This window comes from Anser cygnoides, chromosome 12 (genome assembly GCF_040182565.1).
Source record: "Anser cygnoides isolate HZ-2024a breed goose chromosome 12, Taihu_goose_T2T_genome, whole genome shotgun sequence".
In the NCBI taxonomy this organism is placed as follows: Eukaryota; Metazoa; Chordata; class Aves; order Anseriformes; family Anatidae; genus Anser; species Anser cygnoides.
Window position 1 is genome coordinate 10,455,461 of NC_089884.1, and position 18,600 is coordinate 10,474,060.

General features: G+C 45.1%; 1 protein-coding gene and 1 long non-coding RNA gene across 9 annotated transcripts in view; one reads left to right on the forward strand and one right to left on the reverse strand.

Annotated features, from left to right (window-relative positions):
• KCTD15 (potassium channel tetramerization domain containing 15) overlaps positions 1–14,258 on the reverse strand; it is a 55,646-nt gene extending 41,388 nt beyond the window's left edge. Inside the window, exons 1-2 of one of the 5 annotated variants that reach the window (XM_067004186.1) lie at positions 5,483–5,687; positions 4,139–4,223 (exon numbers count right to left, since the gene is read on the reverse strand). In XM_067004186.1, coding sequence (XP_066860287.1) covers positions 4,139–4,150 — 12 coding nt within the window. In that variant the 5' untranslated portion in view covers positions 4,151–4,223; positions 5,483–5,687. Of the gene's footprint in view, positions 1–4,138; positions 4,224–4,836; positions 4,956–5,025; positions 5,258–5,482; positions 5,688–14,088 lie in introns of those variants that run through there. The other 4 variants (XM_067004185.1, XM_048068814.2, XM_013176599.3 and 1 more) reach the window with 4 other exon arrangements.
• Positions 14,259–14,664: 406 nt separating this feature from the next.
• The window catches only part of LOC125183357 (uncharacterized), a 233,685-nt gene continuing 229,749 nt past the window's right edge, over positions 14,665–18,600 (forward strand). For all 4 annotated transcript variants that reach the window (XR_010834363.1, XR_010834365.1, XR_007165212.2 and 1 more), the window contains exons 1-2: positions 14,665–15,399; positions 15,655–15,764. This is a non-coding gene — a long non-coding RNA (uncharacterized lncRNA). The remainder of the gene's footprint in view (positions 15,400–15,654; positions 15,765–18,600) is intronic.

Here is an 18,600-nt window from a genome sequence, read left to right on the forward strand (position 1 = left end):
CAGTGTGATCACAGATCTAATCAGATCATTTTTGCATCTGCCTGATCACATATTCAGCTAACAAATTATTGCCACCACTGTAATTAAGTGTATTTGCATCATTTTCTTCAAAGTACCAGAGGGGAAGAGAAAGATGCTTATTAGCAATAAGAAATCAAGAAAAAAATTTTTCAAGGTGTCAGCCTCAAGGGGCATAAAACAAACTGCAAAATTCTAATTAAAGGTCGCAGGCTTATGTGTTAGATGTGAAATATCCCCTGACAAACGAATAACCAATTTGTGAATTGGGATTCAGGGGTTTTTGCAAGTTTGTCTCAGTAACGAGACACCTCTAAATTAGTGACTTCCTCAGTACCTAAGGCATTTAGTTTATACATGTAGTAAATTTCACATCAAACTAAGATCAATTTTGTGTTTTATTTTCAATAATTGCAAAATAAATGGATAATTTTTAGTTAAGCCTTAATATTAGATATAAAGAACTAATAAGCTTTCAAACTGAACGCAATTAATACCTGGAAGCAGTGAAAACAGAAAGATATATAAACTGACCTGTGTTTTCATGACAAGAACCGTTAGAAATTACTACACAGTCTGGCACGTGAAATTACAAATTCAACAATCCACCTAATGCTTACTGCACTAAAAACATTTGAAAATGAGTGAAATTACTGAATCGAGTCCAAAATCTTCAGCTGATGTACTAAGCAAAAAATACTTAAACGTTTTAAAAATGAAAAGGACTACCAAAGCAAAAGAAAATTCCTCAGTTCTCTTCAGGAGGAAAAGCACAGCTTATTCTGCATGAAACATGTGTCTCAAAGCTAATTTCAGTTAAATCAGTATAGATAGCAAACATGTCAAAGAGCAAAAAACCTTCTGTAAAAGTTCATGAAAATGTCCATCCATTCTCCCCCTTATGGGTAAAGCAACATATGCAAAGCATTATAGCTGAAGACATTTCTGAATATAATCTAATTTTCTTGGTATTTTGTTTTGCAAGCATGCTACCAAACATCCAGACTCTTCCTTATATCTGACAAGCACTTTACATACAGCATTACAAAGTGAATTCCCGTTTCTCCCACGTTACTTTGACAATGTTTCTTAAAAATCTGAAGGTGGTCTCGCCTTTCTCTTAGCAGTAAGTATTTTGCACAAGGTGCCTGGCTACGCCACTCAACGAGCGTACAATTAGCAACATTCTTTGTAAAGCAAAAATAAAAATCTGAGCTATACAGAAAGGAACTGAAAAATCTTAACACATCTGGACAGCTTCATAAAGTCATCACAACATCCCCATTTACTGCATTTCATCTAGTTTAGCTCCTAAGGATTTCCTGAATCTACAGCGCAGCAATACATCACCCCATTGTGAATCCACATCCTTTTCTCTTCGGAGGCAGAATGGACATCTGCACTGAACGCGAAGCAAATACCAACTCTGTCCTAGGACTTGTGTGTCAGTCGATGTGAAATTGGGCATTAACATTTTTACTACAGCACCACCTTCAAGGAAAGTGATTGAATCCTTTCACGACTGAAGATGTTGCTTGCTCGTTTCCCACAAGAGCCTGTTGTGGGCAAGCTGTACTAAGTGCATCATACAGCATAAATAGGAGAACTAACTTTTAAAAACAACTTAGTATGCAAGTACCTGCAGTATTTTAGCGGTGTGTTTACTAATCTGTGGGTGCCTCATCTGTCTGCCAACACAAAGACTTTTTTTTTCCTCTTACCAAAGAGCACTGCAAACTCATGTTCATTCTCTGCTCCTTCACTTAAATGAAGGGGTCAGGAGACACAGGCTGAATGTCAGCCCTGTCTTTGTTCAGACCCTAACTATTATCACTAATGATAAAGGTACAGACCTCGCGCGGTACAGAGCTGCCTTAGAAAGACATCTCACGCAGCTTCACAAAACAAGTGCCTAATTAGGACTCATCTGCACCCCTTGTTACAATTTCCAAATGAAATCAAAGGGCTTCCAGTCCTCTGTAAACGAGTCTTGTATTTAACCGTTTGTCTTGAAATACAGACTTCAGTTTTAAAATATGCAGAGATAGCTAAAGATCAAGTGATCTGAATCTATTTGTGCATATTTAAACACTGCTGCTATCTTAGGATTTTGTTTAATGTTAGTATACCAGTAAATTCCTTGATCTGTAAAGAGTCTGAGATTCTCAGTGAGGCCATACTCACACAGTAGATATTTAATTTATACTATTCACTGGAGGGACCTTTTGAACAATCCTCTGCTTTTGGCATCTCTCAGCTAGAGCATGTGTTGAAAAAAACACTTAATTATAGAAAATCACTGGAAAGCTAAAATAGTTCTCAAACTTTTATGGCTTTTCATACTTACTGAGGATGCTACTGGCTTTTGGGGGGAGGGGAGGAGAAGGGGAATTAAAAGATGGGCTTTTCCCCTTCTTGGAGAGGATTGGTATTAAAAAAAAGGAGCTCGCCGTGTTTATTAAAGTTGTGGAGCTCAGTCATTTTGTAGGAGCAAATTATCAAGGGCCATAATTGTTGAACACTGCATTAAGGACATTGAAAAGACTCGTAGTGCTCCAACAAAATAAACATCCCGTATTTCTTAAGGTACCATAACCCTACTAATGACTCCTTCCTCTTCTTAATGTAAAACGCAGATAAAATTCATCACACCGAGTAATGCACTTATTTTATGCACAAAGCGAAATCCTAAATGTATTTATCCAGTGAAAGTCTTTATGCACATATTTTCTAATACTGATGTGAAAATTAAAACCTTAAGGGTAAATATTGCAGAAACACTAACAAACTTCATTTATTAAACCATGTAAAATAATCCCTGCTCTTTAGTTGCCTACAACAGGATACAGCATCCCAACTAGTGGCACAGGCAATAACCCTGCTCTAATAAGTAACACAGGAACCTGCTGAAGGCAAAATCAATAGAGCCTGATTCCCAAATTATCTGAATATTTAGTTTTTCAAACATTACACACCAAGATCTTTCAGAGCCAGCTTATCTTTTTCTGCCTTTCTAAGCTAACTGCATAAGTACTGCTTGTAAAAACTATTTGCCCATGCAAAGTGAAATAATCACAATGCCATGCTCATTTACACACAAAATGATTTTGTGTCCCATTGTGCTCACAGTTGTTCAGCTCTCTAGGGGTGATTAAACTAGCTATGCTGCTACAGCTTGAGATGATTTCACTGAATCGTTTCTCCATGAAGTTGCTTCTTTGCTAAGCTGTTATTTTAACCATAAAAGGTAAACAGAAGGCAGTTGTAAGAGCTCCATTCAGCTCCGTGCCCAGGGCTATAACCCTAGGGCAGAGAATGCTGAAAGACTGCAGAATTTTCCAGGGTGTTGCCTTTCTTGCTCTAAAGCCTTCAGGAATACTGTTCATTTAATACACACTCTAGATGATACATTTCAGATCCTACTAAAAGAAAGACTTCAAAAGTGTAAGAACTTTTGGGCGGATGAAGCTTTCCCACCTCTGCACATAGCTTGGGGCCATGGTAACCAATACTGCTGTTGATGTTGGGAAAATACAGTAGAAATAAACTGCAGAGAGCAGAGCAGACAGATAGGGACAAGGGAGGTGAAAGGTTGCAAGAGAGAAGCAAGCAGCAGTCTGGAAGGGATAACAAGAAAAAAGGGGAAGGAATGAAAAAGGAGGCAGCTCCGAAGGAGGGACAAAGTTAAATCAAGGAGCAGGCACTTAAAAGACTACAGATGGGAAGCAAGGCTAATTAAGGATGTAAAGGCGCTTTGTTGCTAAAGTTTATTGTTGCCAGGATAAAAATTAATTGAAACTAATGCTGTTATTCACTCGGGCAGTTTAATTCCTTCGTGCGCGTTCGCGACGCCAGCCGAGGGCTGCAGGTTGAAGGCGCTGCCGCAGCCGGCTGGCTCCCACCGGCCGCCGGGGCTGCGGGGCCCCCAGGACCGAGGCGGGGAGCAGGGGGCCGGGGGGGCTCTCCCCGCCCTCCCCGCACTCCCCGCAGCCCCGATCTCGCCGGGACGGAGCCCGAGGCCGCCCCGGGGCTGCGGGAGCGGGCGCGGAGGCCCCGGGAGCGGACGCGGAGCCGGGGCCCGGCTCCGGCGGAGAGGCCGGGGCGCAGAGCGGGCGATTACCTTTGTCTCCATAAACACGCACGGCGACCGCTCGGGTCTGCCTCCAGAGCCCCTCGGAGACAATTGTTTACGGCGAGGAGCGAGCCTAAAGACAAAGAAGGGATGGGGTTACTGGCCGCCTCCGCCCGCCGGGGCTCGGCGATTCAAAGTCCGCAAACATTCGCGCACACACCTCCGCGCCGGCACCGTGACACAGCGGGTCGTGCCCAAAACTTTTCCGGGGGGGGGGGGGGGGGGGCAGAGGAGAGGGGGGCTCCCTCTGGAGGTCTCCTCACCGAAAGGAAAAAATAAAAGGGGGAGAAGAAGACGAGGCTTTCCGCTGCGTCCCCTGCCCACCCCCTCCCCGGCCCCGCGGAGACCTGCGGCCAGCACCGCGCCCGCCCGCGGGACTTGCGCCTCTGCCTGCCGCGGGCACCCCGTGCCCGAAGGGGAAATCCCCCCCCTCCAAAAAAAATAAAAAAAGCACAACATGGCGTCCTTTACTTATTCCCACATAACAAGAAAGGAGATGTCTTAGATGAACGCGAGGAAAAAAAAAAAAAAAAAAAAAAAAACACGAATCCCCGCTCCTGTGCAAGCCCTGCGCAGCCAATGGTGGCGAGCATTAGCCCGGCTAACGCATTCATTTCGCAGAAGTGTGCCACATCGCATGCAGCAGCCCCGATGCAAACTATAGCCTAGAGTGGTTTGAAGTCTACCCCAGCCCGAGCCTTCCACTCTCACTGGCGCCAGAGTTTCATTCACAGCCCGCCCGCGGCTTCCAGGCGCAGCACTCCCCATTGTCGCCCGCCTTCCCTTTGTGCCCGGCCGCCGCCCCCGCGCAAACCCCGCGCAAGCCCCGCGCAGCGCTGGTCCCCCCCCCCCCCCGCCCCCCCCCCTCCCCGTACCGTGCGAGGGCGCGGAGCGAACCGCGCCGCCTCCGCCGCCGCGCCGGGGCCGGGCCGGCTTCAGAGCCGCGGCCGGGGGGGCGGCAGCGCGGGCAGCCCGGGCCGCGGGGCTCCGCCGGCGGTGCCCATGTCGGAGCGGAGCAAAACAAAACATACACGCACGGACACACGGCCACGCAGCGCTAGCGAAGCGGGGAGGCTCGCGAACGGCTCCTGTAGCTTTAAAAAAAAAAAAAAAAAAGAAGAAAAAAAAAAACCGCCCCTCCGCTCGCTGCTCCTCGGGAGCCGAGTTAGTTGGGAGAAGAGGCAGTTTCCCAAAAAAAAAAAAAAAAGGTGGGGGGGGGGGGAGAAGAGGGAGAGGAGGAGAGGCGCGGTGCAGCGCGATGCGCAGCGCAGGAACGCACGGCGCGCCCCGGCCCGGCCCGGGCACCGCGGGAGCGGCCGCCGCGTTGCTTACCTTGAGCGGAGATCTGCGAGCCCCCCCTCGGCTTTTTGGGCTCGCTTGGGTTTGTGTGTGGCTGGGTTTAGGTTGGCTTTTTCTTTTTTTTTTTCTTTTTTTTTTTTTTTTTTCGCTTTTATTACTGTCTTTGCCGCTCGGATCCTGCTGTGATTATTGTGATTTTTAAAGCTGCTCTCTCCTCGCTCGCTCTCCCCCTCTCCGTTTTTTTTTTTTTTTTTTTTTTTTGCTGCTTCTTTCTATTTATTTTGTCTGTGCGCGGATGTGTGTGTGTGTGTGCGAGGGGGGGAAAAAGCCTTTAAATGAAACTGCCGAGGCTGTTATGAGAAGAAAGGCAATAATCCCGTCTCTAAATAACAGAGGGAAGGGAGAAGAGGAGGAAAAAAAGCGAATTCTTGCTCAGGGCTTTGCAAACGCCTGCAGGGCAGAGGATTAGGCTACAATTAGCTCAGCCCTTTGCTCTCGCCCTAGCTAATTTTGCGATGAAAATTGGATATTTTCCCCTCCTTTTGGTGAAGGTCCCCACATTTATTTCCCCCCGACCCCCCCAGTAAAATCAAACACAACCCCTTGACAACGGAATGGGGCCGGGAAGGCGGCGGGAGCCCCAACCCGAGCCCCTCGGCGCCGCCGCCGCCCGCGGAGCCCCTCGGGGCTTTGGGGGGGGAAGGGGGGGGAACCGCGGAGCTCCGCGCAAATCCCGCGCAGCGCCGCGCAGCCGGCCCGGCGCTGCCCGGGGATAACGGTCCGGGGCCGGGGAGGCTCGGGCTCGGGCCGCCGTCACGTCCTTCAGCAGACTTACTGGAGAGAAGAAGGAGGAAAAAAAAGGGGGGGGCGAAAGGGGGGGAAAAAGCTGATTTTAATCATTGTCATTTGGTCTGATGTAATATTTCCCCAGGCGTTTTCGACTAGGCATAAATTTTCGGCTCCCAAATAAGTAACGCAGGGCACGTTTCTCACATCTCTCGGCTCCTCGGTTACAATTAGGGTAGCACCCACTCTGCACTTGTTGATAAACTAGATCAAGTTCAAAAATAAATAATAAAAAATAAAATATATCAAAAAAAATACGGCGGGCCCCCAGCCCCCAGCGCCGCCGGGGCGCAGACGGGGGGTCCGGGCGGCGGGGGGGCCACAATTATTGCCAGCCCTCGCTCCCCCCCGCCTGCCTCCCCCTCCCTTTCACCCTTTGCTAATGTCTCGCATTGTAAACGCCAAATTTCCTGTAGGCCATTAAAACCAAATGACGTCTATCGACATGCATTGTGCTATTGCGGAGCGCCCTGGCAGCCCGCCCCCGGCCAAAAGCGCCATTTCAATTAGAGCGCACGGCGCGATGGCGCGGGGCTCCGCGGGCGGCTCCGCGGGCGCGCAGCGCGCCCGGAGGGGAGGGGGGCGGCCAAGCGACACCCCCCCTTCCTAAAAAAATCATATATATATATATATATAATGTATATATATATTTTAAAAGCAAAGCCCGTCCGCCTTCAACTTTCAGCTCCGGCCGTGCCCGCGCCTTTCCGCGAGTCCCCGCGGGGCTGCGCTCTGCTAAGGCGGAGAAACGGGGGGGGGGGGGGCTCCGCCGCGCTGCACCGCGGCCGCGGAAGGGGCGTCCCGTTGGCGGCGGGGCTGCAGCGCCTTCTAGCCGCCGAGCGCGGCCGCGCAGGGGGTTACGCAACGCTGCGCGAGGCCGCCCGGCTCGGGGCGGGGGCTGCGCGCCCCTCCGCGCCTCTCCGCGCCCCCCCCGCGGGGCCCGGGGCCGCCCCGCCGCGGGGAGGGCAGGCGGGACCCCGCCGTGGGGAGCGGGGGTAAAGTTACCTTCCGTGGCAGGGATAAACAGAAAGTTTTCTCCTAAGGGTAGCTTGCTTTTTTTTTTCTTTTTTTTTTCTTTTTTTTTTTTTTCTTGAGTACAAACTACAGGAGAAGAGGGAAATTTTCTCATTAAAGTTACATCCCTGCAGTTAGTTCAATTACTTGATATATGCAGAAGATGTTGTAAATTTAAAGATTTAAATAGCTTACAAAGATGCCGGAGGCTCCATCAGTTAATTTCCTTAATTTATGGATTTTTAGCTGAGCTTCTGAAATGAAAAGGAGAATGAGAACTAGGTCAGCAGAGAGATTTGCATCCAGAACAGACTAAAATTTGTTTTCCTTGACCATCCCACCGGCCCAGGTGTGATCCTTCGCCGGGGTCACCGTCCTACCTCTGACCTGTGGGCTGCGACTCTCTGCGAGCGAGCGGCATGGGAGGCTGGATTTTATCCCGCAATAACCTCCGAGCACAAGCGTGCCCCCAGACAGCTGCCTCACCTCCTCACCGGACCAGGCTGCAGCCTAAGCAGCCTCATCTCCCAAATCTCCGCTCAACAAGTGGAGGACGGGGAGGACGAGATCCACTGAGGCTCAGTGACCTGGCACATGGCCCCGGCCATGCTCAGTGTTTCTGAAGGGGTGCAGGCAACTGTTTGGGAGGACTTGGCTACTACTTTCTTAGTTCCTCTGTGAACTACTGACTGCTAAATAAATAAATACGAGAAGCTTGAGCAGCAAGCAGAGCATCATAGAAATAGGATGCTTCTGCACTGAGGCGAAGCAAAGAGGAAAGAGAAGACCTAAAAATATTGCACTGAGCAAAAAGTAGAAATTGTTTCCTGACTCATCCTAACACATCTGCGACAGGTACCATTTAATTGTGCCGCACGGTAATGGGATGCGTGGCTAATAAAGATTTGTAGTGTTTGCTTGCAGACCAAAGCGAAGACTAGTAGCACTTGGGATGAAAGAGGAACACGCGTGGTATGTAGCTTGTGCGGGATTGTTTTTACGGTATCTAGAAAAGAACAATGTACTTGGGAGCTTTGATTTTTTTCTTGCCTAGATTAATGCCAAGGATAATAAAAGTACGCATTATAGCTCTATATGCACTCATTCTTTTCTTTCTTCTCACTCAAGTGTGCGAATGCCTTTCTTTTGTTGTATTTCAATATGTATGAATATATACATATGAATTAATACTTAAAAGATTGATACAAACTAAACAGTTTTAGGAAGCAACATTGCAATACGATTAGTATTGGCGTTCGTGATTTAACATTTCTGTTCCCACTAGATGAAGTTTCTAAGATTTGCAAGGTACATGTCAAGGACGGGTATATAAATGGATTTTTATTTATTCACAACTCCAAGACTAATTGCTTCTCTTTGCCTGAAGGCCAAGAGATTGGTTTTAATATGACACTTCAAAAGTATTCATAGAACTACAGAGATACTAAGTGTCATTGTTTAAGAGAGAAATCTCGCTATGCTACTTGTGACCCTGAAAATAAAATCTTCCACTTCATTTTGAATCCTAATGTTGTTTTCCAGAGTTTCACTTAGAGCTCAACTATTAAGAAGTGTACAAAGGAAAATATTAACTAGTGTGTAGCGAAAAAAGAAGAAATACTGTTAGAAGTGAACATACATAACTTATTTTCTCAACAACTCTATTATCCTCCTTATAAAGCAATACAAAATTTATAACAGAAGATTCCTGAGCTTGATTGTATGATATTATAATAAACAGTGCTAAGTTATAACATCATGGTGTTTTAAAACTTCTTGGCTAAATGCCCAGCATGTGTTTATTAAGATACTAAATACTTCAAAATAAATACTTTGGATTTTTTTCTTATCAGCGGTTCTTTGTATTCTGTGTAAATGCTTAAAAACTGAATTGGACAGAACCACTCTGTAATGTGTGGTTGTTCTTTTTTTATCTAATTATTACAACTTTTTCGATGAACAGATCAAAAATTTCCTGACGCTCTTAAGACACTGTGAAATAGAAGTCCATAAGGAATCCCATGTCATTTTTCTCCATTTTTTGGTGTTTTCCAAAAATATTGCCTTGTGTATTTTTTATTGAACAGAAGATGACAAGATCGTGAAAAGATGCAAATTTCAAGGAATAGAAATTTCCTTGATTTCAAAAAGACGTTACAAATACATTTCTAATTACATACAAAGTAAAGATCAGGTTTGAATTCTATTGGCTGTGTGAAAGAAGGTATCGTGAACTGAAAAATAACATCAACCTCTTCTACGCCATGATGTACGAATTAGTGTAACGATTTCCAGTCTGTATTGCTCTTGAAGGGCCTGGATGTAGTTATTTTGGTAGACCTCATCCTGTCTTAGTGCTTTTCCTTTTCCTTATGTGTCATAACTTGAGGTTTGAGCCTGACTTCAGGACTTCTCTTGTTACGTATCTGAACCTGAGGTTGATCCTGGCTTCCTGGTGGTGAGAGCGATGTTCCCACTAACTGCAAAAAGTGAAGGAAGAAATCCCCGGACTGCCTGGTCCTCTCTGAAACACTGCACGCCCCAGTAGGCATTTCAAATAAGACAGAAAGTCTATAATTTAATGGAATGTTTAAAGCAGGTAAGCAAGAATTAGTTTTTTTGTTCCGTTAAAAGAAAGGAATCTACATCTATATGTAGACTAATATTCTTCTCAATCACAGGTAAGACACGGCTGTATTCTAGATGGAGTTTTACTTGGGAGGCAAAGATTTGAGTAAGAAATTGGTGCTTCAAAAGTAGTTGCTGGACTCCAGTGTGCCTTCAGTCAGCAAAGCCTACATGACTTTGTTGCCTTCAGTGAGGATTCATGGATGTGACTGCCTTTAGTCTTGTTTCCTGGAGGGAGAAGACTGACCGCAGAAACACGGGGAGAAACACATCTGAGCGCAGAGCAGGCACTCCACGGGTCCTGTGACTAGCACCATCACCTCCCCCAGCGAAAATGAGATAGAAGCAGAGGTGTGGAAGGCTGATGTTACAAATGCGTTGAGCTGGTGGGAAAGGTTTGTTCTTGTGAGAAACCTGAAAATATTAAGCACCTTGAAATACCAACACTTGCCACAGTCGGTTGACATATAGCAAAGAAAAAAAAAAGGAAGAATTAAGGACATCTCCCAGTAGAAGCCAGCTGCAGTGCCAGTCATTCTGCAGTGGAAATTTGACCCAGGGTTTGCTAATTTAGACAAATTGTTTTGTAGGCAGATAAGGAGTTTCCTGGGAGCAGTAAGCATGACCACGCAGAGAACAAAATCTGATCATTAGGCACTCACCAAGTCTTGTCACTCTTTTCCCTTGAATGCTCTTCTATTCTTTTCAAGAAACGGATTGCTGCTGTGTGAATTTACAAACCATTACTTTATTGACTAAATACATACGGTCTGTTTTTAAGGCTATCCATTATCCAATGCCTAACTCATGACAAGAGTGTGATATCAGGAAATAATCTACACTGGACTGCCAAGATGAAATACCCTGTCAGGAAATACAGTATAGAAGAGGTTTGCCTGTCTCCTCTGCTTCTGACTGTTATAAGCCAAAAACAGTTCCCCAAATTAAATTTACTTAATGAAGATGTCCCATGTTAGCTCTCAGCATGGAATTTCTCAGTTTGTTGTTTTCTCTCACTCATGGTCTTAAACAGTTACAGTATCAAGGAATATTTTTAACCTGTTTAAGTAACTTCCATGGCATTAGTTTTTAGCTACTTATTAAATAAAGCTTATCCGTATTAAATACGTCACGGAGAGGAAAAAACTTTTTTATGGTTGAGTGTAATCCATTCATTGGTTTTTGGAGATGCACAGTACTCTGTAGCATGTCACAAATCCACATGGTGTCCCTGAGAGCTTGATTTTTGCATATGGATCGCTGACTTAGCTGAACGATGTATAAAATTCTGTGTAGCCAGGCAGCTCCCAACAGAATACACTTCTAAGGGAGGTTATATGCATAGCTTCTTCCAGCAAAGGTCTGGAATAAGTTACACTGCAAAAATACCACTTAACTGAATGCAGAGAATAAAGGAAAGAGCCATAATGCCCCTTTTGGATCATATCATGTTCTGTTTTTAGGACCTGTGGGCACATGCACATCTAGAATCATAGGTAAGTTGCTCTTATTTATGTAGCAGAATTTCAGCCCTCTTTTTCTTTGGCAAATAATAGACCGAGGGATCCGGATCTTGCAAGGCTGGGACAGAATCTGAGAGAGCAGTAGCTCAACAAAGCACAAGGACGACATAATAATGGAAGAAATCTGAGCAAATTCTTTCAGATACGGAGACTCCCTGTGATTCCAGAAAGGGACAGAGTAATCAAGGGAAGACCAGGGAAAGTCTGATGTCAGTAACAGGGAAGAAAATGTTCTTAAACACTGCAGTTTCAGACCCACTCTAAGTGAAAGGATGTACAAGCTGTTGTGACACCCAGACAGCAGTCTGAGTAGACGGATAAATTCTCTTGGGAGGCAAGGGAATGACTTCTTGGCCACTGAAACAGAACACGAACTTAACAGCACATGGAGAATGAATGAAGCACACTTTTGTGTTGCAAAATATCTAACAGAAAAAGCACAGCTGGGTGGAGGAAACTAAAAAAAATTAATTCAGGGTCATGAAATTCATCTGTTAGATGAAATGAATAGTGAATTGGAGTTTGTGGGGTTGAGAGTAACTTGCAAATTAGGACACACCTCAGAAAAACAACCAACCAACCAAACAAACAAAACTAATTCTCGATAACAGTCAATACAAAAAGGCAGCAGTAGCAGTGTTCTGGTTTAGGATTCCTACTGCTGCAACACAGAAAGACTTGGGGCTGACAGTGGGTTTTGAACGCCTTTTTTTTCAGGTCTGTCTACATTGTGATGCTGCTGCATCACAGCTCCAGTTTTCATCCCAGCGTCCTAACCCCGTGATGGTCGTCCCTGCCCACCTGCAAGGCGGGTGGGCTCAGCTGGAGCATTTCCACCACACACCGTGGGGGGCACATGCTCCTACCAAGAGGGTGATGCATGGCAGTGTTGTTCTTCCTGGCCCACTTAGACGCTGCTGGGGATGAGATTTTAGCTGCAGCCTGGATGTCTTTGTTTTAGCACAAAGAAGATGAGGGCTCTGAACCTGGACAGCTGAGCAGAGCCTATCCAAATCCCGTTATGCCAGAGACCCTTGGAAGGGAGGCAGTATGTCAGACATATGGTTGCAACATGCTGTGCTCCAGCCATCCTCAGCTAGCGTATGGTCTCCTGAGTACCATTGCCAGCTGGGCTCTAATTTACACTGGGCCTGAGAATCAGGGACCTTAACAGTCTCCCTGATGGTCTCTTCTACTTTGCTTCACTGATTTTAGATATGCAGATATTCAGAGCCTTTCATTCCTCCTGCCTGGCATCCTTTGAGGCAGACACAGGGGCATACACTTCTTTACTTGAAACCGTGCGTTTGGTTGAAAAAACAGAGACGAATATTCTGTGAGAGGAAAATTTCAGAATCCTGACCATAAATTCTTTAATATCAATGGTATCAGTTCAGATGTTGTGCAGATATGTGAAGTTAATAAAACAGATGTCTCCAAGAAGTCTGATATAGAAACAGCATTGCCAAGTAGTGGAAATCATACTTATCTGTTCTAACCAACATGTGCTGCAGCATCGTTTTTCATGGATCTGTGCTCTTAACTCTTTAAACATTGGATTAGTTCACATTTCTGTCATGGATTTCTTCTCAGAGAGAGAAGAAGAGAATACCTTTCTTCTTGCTGGAGTAAACTCTTTATATAAGAGGCACATTTCTCATCATGAATTACGTATTGAAGGAAATGGTGCACAGAGGAGAGAATAACCAAATTCTTTGCTAAACTCTTGTTTAACCTTTAGTTTAAGTGTTCTATTATAATAATACAGTTTTTTCCACCTTGTAGTCAAAGTTTTCGGTTGGAAAGGTTATTAAAAGAAGTTAATTTTGGATTGTAATATCCAGCTTTTATTTGCAATTAGCCTATGTGGGAATTTCAGAAGGAACCTGTAAACAGATTAGCTCAATACAGTTTGAAATAAAAATGATTTAATGATACTGGACCCAGCATATTGCCCTCCTCAAAGTAATTTATAGCAACAATTAATACGGTTATGTTTTTGGCCAGTTTTGGAATGCTATACTCATTCTGCTTTATGCAAAGGACTGTTACCTGTGTTTAATATGTTTGTGAAGTATTATTTAGTTAAGTTTTTGTTGTCAAGACATCCTCTTGGAAAAGAAGTGCAGGTAAATTTTCAGACATATGATTTTCCTTGCTGAATGAAGGTAATCGAGAAGCCCTAGCATCAAGCAGTGTCTCACATTAATCCCTTGTTTCTGAACACACTGCATTATCCATAACACAGGAGACCCACCTTGTTCAGAAATGAACCTCTTCCTGGAGTTTATTTTCTGCCCACCTCTTCTTCCTCACAAGATTCTTCCAAGTTGTGACTGACCAAGGAACTGCTGGTGAATGACTACCTGTCAGTGGAGCCACCAGAAACTGGTGGTTCAGCAGCAGAAAGATAAATTAACTGAACTGGTGGAAACAGTCAACAGGACCATCAAGCTGTCCAAGGCCATGAAATCCCACCTATGTAACTATGACCAAACAATCCCTTCTTTTTGCTGCTTTTCTACTCAATTCTTGCACCTTATTTCAGATGACTCCGGGAATTTGAATCAGCAAAGTGTTTTCCTATGTTTCTATGTGTGCCCAGCATACTGGCAACCTGTTTCTTACCTGGACTCCAGCACTCAGCGTGTGACCGCCGACAAGAGCCATGTCATCAGCTCCGGTGGGGTGGTTAAACGATGGGGGATAGTGTAAGGATTACACTTGGGTCTGCGCAAGGATCCCATACTGCTTCTGCATTCTCTGCCTTTAGGAGTTTCACTGTTCAGTCACAGGCCTGAAATTCAAATGCAGACTTTTTCCCCTGTGGGCCAGATATTTACTTGCTTTTCAAAAGCATCTACATTCATATTCCCAGAATGGCAGGGTGTTTCGACTGTGAAAAGGGCAGTTCTTCCAAGAGGATTAAAGGTTCTTCTTTCATGCGTCCAAGGAAGGAAAAAGCCTGATGGTAGCTGCTGTGGCGCTGAGGGGGGTGACAGGAATGGGGCTCTTCTTTCTCCTCACTCTGCATTTGTTGGGGCCGGTAGGAAATCTGGTTGGCTTTGGGAAAAAAAAGGACCAGAGGCCACTCTTATAGGGAGCTTCTTTGCAGTGTTGCTTCCTTGTCTCCCCTTTGGCTTGTCAGATGTGCTTTGCCCTTCATATCCTCAACTGAAGGCTGCCGCTGCGTGTCCTCTCCTCAGCGCTGCCACGTTAGGCTAGCAAGTCCCCGTTTCTCTTGTTGTGCCACATGAAACTAAAAATACCAGCCCCACTGGAGTTACTGCTACATTAAAGATGTAAGTGAAATAAAAATCACTTTCAGAGCTTTTTATTTTTTATTTAATTTTTAATTAATCTTAATTAATTTGAATTTCGAAGCGATCTGAAAAATAGCTTTAAATGAGTATATATATATATATATTTCGTTTTTCATTTCCAGTGCTGAGAGCATGAATAATGCAGGACAAACGTTGGCGCTCTCTGTCTGTAGGGCAGCAATCAGGACTTTGTGTGGATTAGGCAGGGGCAACCAAAGGGCTAAGAGGGCTGGGCGCTCCGCAGAGCTGTGCAGGAGAGTGAACCGGCCCTGGGACAGCCATGGGCTCCTTCTCTCCGTGGGGATGCCGGGCAGGACGGGGCCGGGACGCCGCGGTCGGGGCTGTGGGGATGGCGCCCTGGGCTTCCCTCCCGCTGCCCGCCTCAGCCCGGCGCCGCCGCCTCAGCCCGGCGCTGCGGCCTTCCCGCCACCCGCCGTTGCCGTGGCAACCGGCGGCTGCTCCCGGGGGGCCGGCAGCAAAATGGCGCCCCCGGGGTTGGGGGGCCCGGGCCCGGGGGACGGGACCTAGCACGCCGAGGGGGTCCCGCTGTGGGGCCGGGCGGTGCCTTCCTCGGGGCTGGCTGACAGAGCGGGGCCCGGCCGCTGGGCGGAGGCAGGTGGGCGGGAGGGGGTTCCAGGCGTGCCGCTCGGTGGAGGGAAAGGCTGCCGGTGTCGGCAGGGGCTGGGAGCCGGGAGGGGCGTCTGGGGAGCTGCCCAGCGAGCGCGCTCCTCAGGGAGGCAGGAGGTGGTGGCGCTTCTAATTAACGCCCCTGTGGTAGGCTAATCCGCGTGAGGTGCTCTCAGGAGCACTGCGGCAACCAAGGTGTATTTTAGGGCTCAGTTAATTAAAAGTTACTTGTCAATCTGCCTAGGTCCTGGGTTGCACTGAGTGAAACTCCGCTGTTGTGGCTCCCTTTACTACAGGAAGAAGCACACTGTGTTTATGCAGTTACAGCACTGTTTTGGCTACCCTCCTGTAGAGGTAGGTAGCTCCTCAGCTTCTTCTCAGCTTCTCCCAGGAAGGTGAGCTTCTCAGCTCTCTTCAGTCGCTCCTCACAGGGCACCAAGTGCTGGTTCTCCTCCTGCTGCCAGCTGGGCTGGTTGTGGTGGGGAGGGCTGGGCTGCTGCCAGCTTGTAGCCCTCGGGTGGAAGAGCCCCTTCCGAGACCCTTGGGAAGGGTGACAGTGCTGGCTTCTGCTGCAGGTCTCTCTCTCTGCCTGATTCTTATACATAAATATGTATAAAAGTATACACGTGTGTATATATGTACGTATTGCATGTTATTTTTGGAGCGAACTTGTGTTTTGAGATTGATAACAAGGGAACAAGTCTCTCCTGACAAACTAAATTTAAAGGCAATAATCTAAGGTGGATTTGGTAGGTATGGTGACTGAATAAATCAAGCCATCTAGATATCCGTAAGCTCCAGAGTTTCACGCTGCATTGCAAAGCATGGCAAGCTTTTCTCAACTGTTGAGGTTTTTTTTTTTTTTTATTTTTTACCAAGGAATAGTGCGCCAACAGTGCTGACACTTGTCTTCCCAGAAATAGATGTTTAATCAAAGTGTTTGAATCTTGAAATCAGATTGCTGTTTCTTAAATTCTTTGTGGCCTATACAAAGTAACAGTGTAGCAAATTAAATGTTGTTTAATGAAGAGAAATACTATGTTCCTAGGATAGAAGATACACAGCATAGGGAATTACTACTCAATTCTAAGAAAATGTTGGAGTAAACTCCTTAAATAGGAAAATAAACACTTAATATTTTGCTTTAATCAAAAAACGTTCCAACCACTACTCTCTCCTGAGGTTTTTGTGCCTCTCTTCTATAAATGCAAAAAAAAAAAAAAAAAAAGTAGTTGGAGGCCATGGCTGAGAATCATTTTCCTAATGATACTCAGGAAAGCTTGCCAATCTGCAGGTGATGTTCAGAATTAAAGCAAGATCTCTGAGCATTTTGGAGGAAAAGGATTATTGAATCATGCAAGATTCATTTCTATTTTTCTGAGAACAGTAACTGTTTTAAAACAAACAAAAAAATCCACTAGAGTACTTCTATTTTATTTCACAAATGTTTATCATGAAGGTTCTCTCTGACTGTGGAAGTTAATTCTTTTTTTGTACTCTTAGTAGATGGCCAAAAATTCAGTGTAAGGGGCTTATTTTATCAAAACTCTTCTGTATGACAAAAGCACCAAAACTATCTTCATACCTTTAGTCTGTATGCTGCATAGAACAATTTTGTGAAAAAGGCTGATAATGCCAGACTACAGGATAGGGAAGTTTTGTGAAAATGCTAATGTTTTCAGGGACAACCACTTGCCTTTGCATGGCTTGCAAATGCCGATCCTCCTACAGATCTGATGATTGTTTTAACATGGCCAAAAGCAAGCAAGCAAACAAAAACCTGATGGCATTTCACAGTGGAGTTAGCAGAGAACAGCACTTGTGGTGTTCTAGGACTCCTATTTTTCATCTGCTCCCAGCTTGAAAAACATAATATTAGTTCAAGAGCATATACAGGACTGTGGTTAACTGTTTACTAGACAAATTGAGATGTCACAGGCTGCATAAAAGAGTATTTGATCCGTTGTGGAGCAATTAGGAAAGCAATAATTTCAGGACCAAAGCTTCCAGCTAGAACATAGGAAGCTTTTAATAGGAAGTAATGGGGTGGGGGATGAGAACTCGTACTTGTCTCTTTACAGGGGAGAATTACAGCATGCTTGCTGTACAAATAACAGCACTTAACTATTTGGTTAGCATTGTTGTCGTGAACCCATGTCCTTATTGCAACTTAAAACACTTAATTGTAATTCCTCCCTTGATTACTTAATGGAGCTGTACTTCAGATTGGCTTTGGTCTTCCCTGCTCACATGGATATCTGGTGATCTAGTGGATATTTTTTTCCTCAAATTTAGAACCAAGTACTGGTCTCTGTTCACCTACAGTGAACTTGGCCATGCAATTTAATGTTTTCTTTGTACCTCATAGTTAGTTATGCTAATGGAATAATAACTTTGTGATATTTAACGTTTACAGTGTTAATAGGAAAACATAGTAGCTGTGGCTTTATTGTGTTGGAGGTTCTTAGTATGTTATTTATAGATCTAAAACCTACAAGATATGATATAAAAGCCTTCAATATGAAAAATGTTACATTTCTGAGCAGACAGTGAGAAAATTGCCTTTTAGAGGTCAAAACTCCCAATGCCTCTGGCAACATGGCCTTGATGTCATTTGACAGGGTGGAAACACAGCCCTTCATGGGAATAAACAGCCAATACCTGCATGATTCATTTTGTTAGGAGGGTTCTCCCATTGTTGCTAGGCAATATTTGCTAGGTGAAGTTTAAAAAAAAAAAAAGCCAACAACCAAAAAAAAAAAAAACAACCCTAAGCCAACTGCTGTTTCCTTTCCTCAGATATAATACTTCCTGTAAGTTGCCTTACTGTTGGGGTTCATTTTGTTTGTTTGTTTTGATAAGGTGGTAATTTCTCCTTTCTGCAGAATTAACAGGAGAAGCAGTGACTGAATCCCTTTAGATGCCTTCCCCTGTGAGAGGCAGGGAAGGAAAGAGGTGGGAAAGAGTTGTCACCTGGTTAGCAGAAGGATTCCTTTTTATCTTCCTCCTTCTGTACCTTCTTAGAGCTGTCTGTATGGAAATGCTCAGCGGTTTTGTGATGTGCAATTCTTACAGAAGAAACATGGCAGAGACCAGCAGACATTCATTTGAAATGATTTTCATTCTCTGCATTCTGGAATGGACTTGAAAGCAGGTCTCAGAGGCAACTTGTATGTACCAGTTTGTCTTA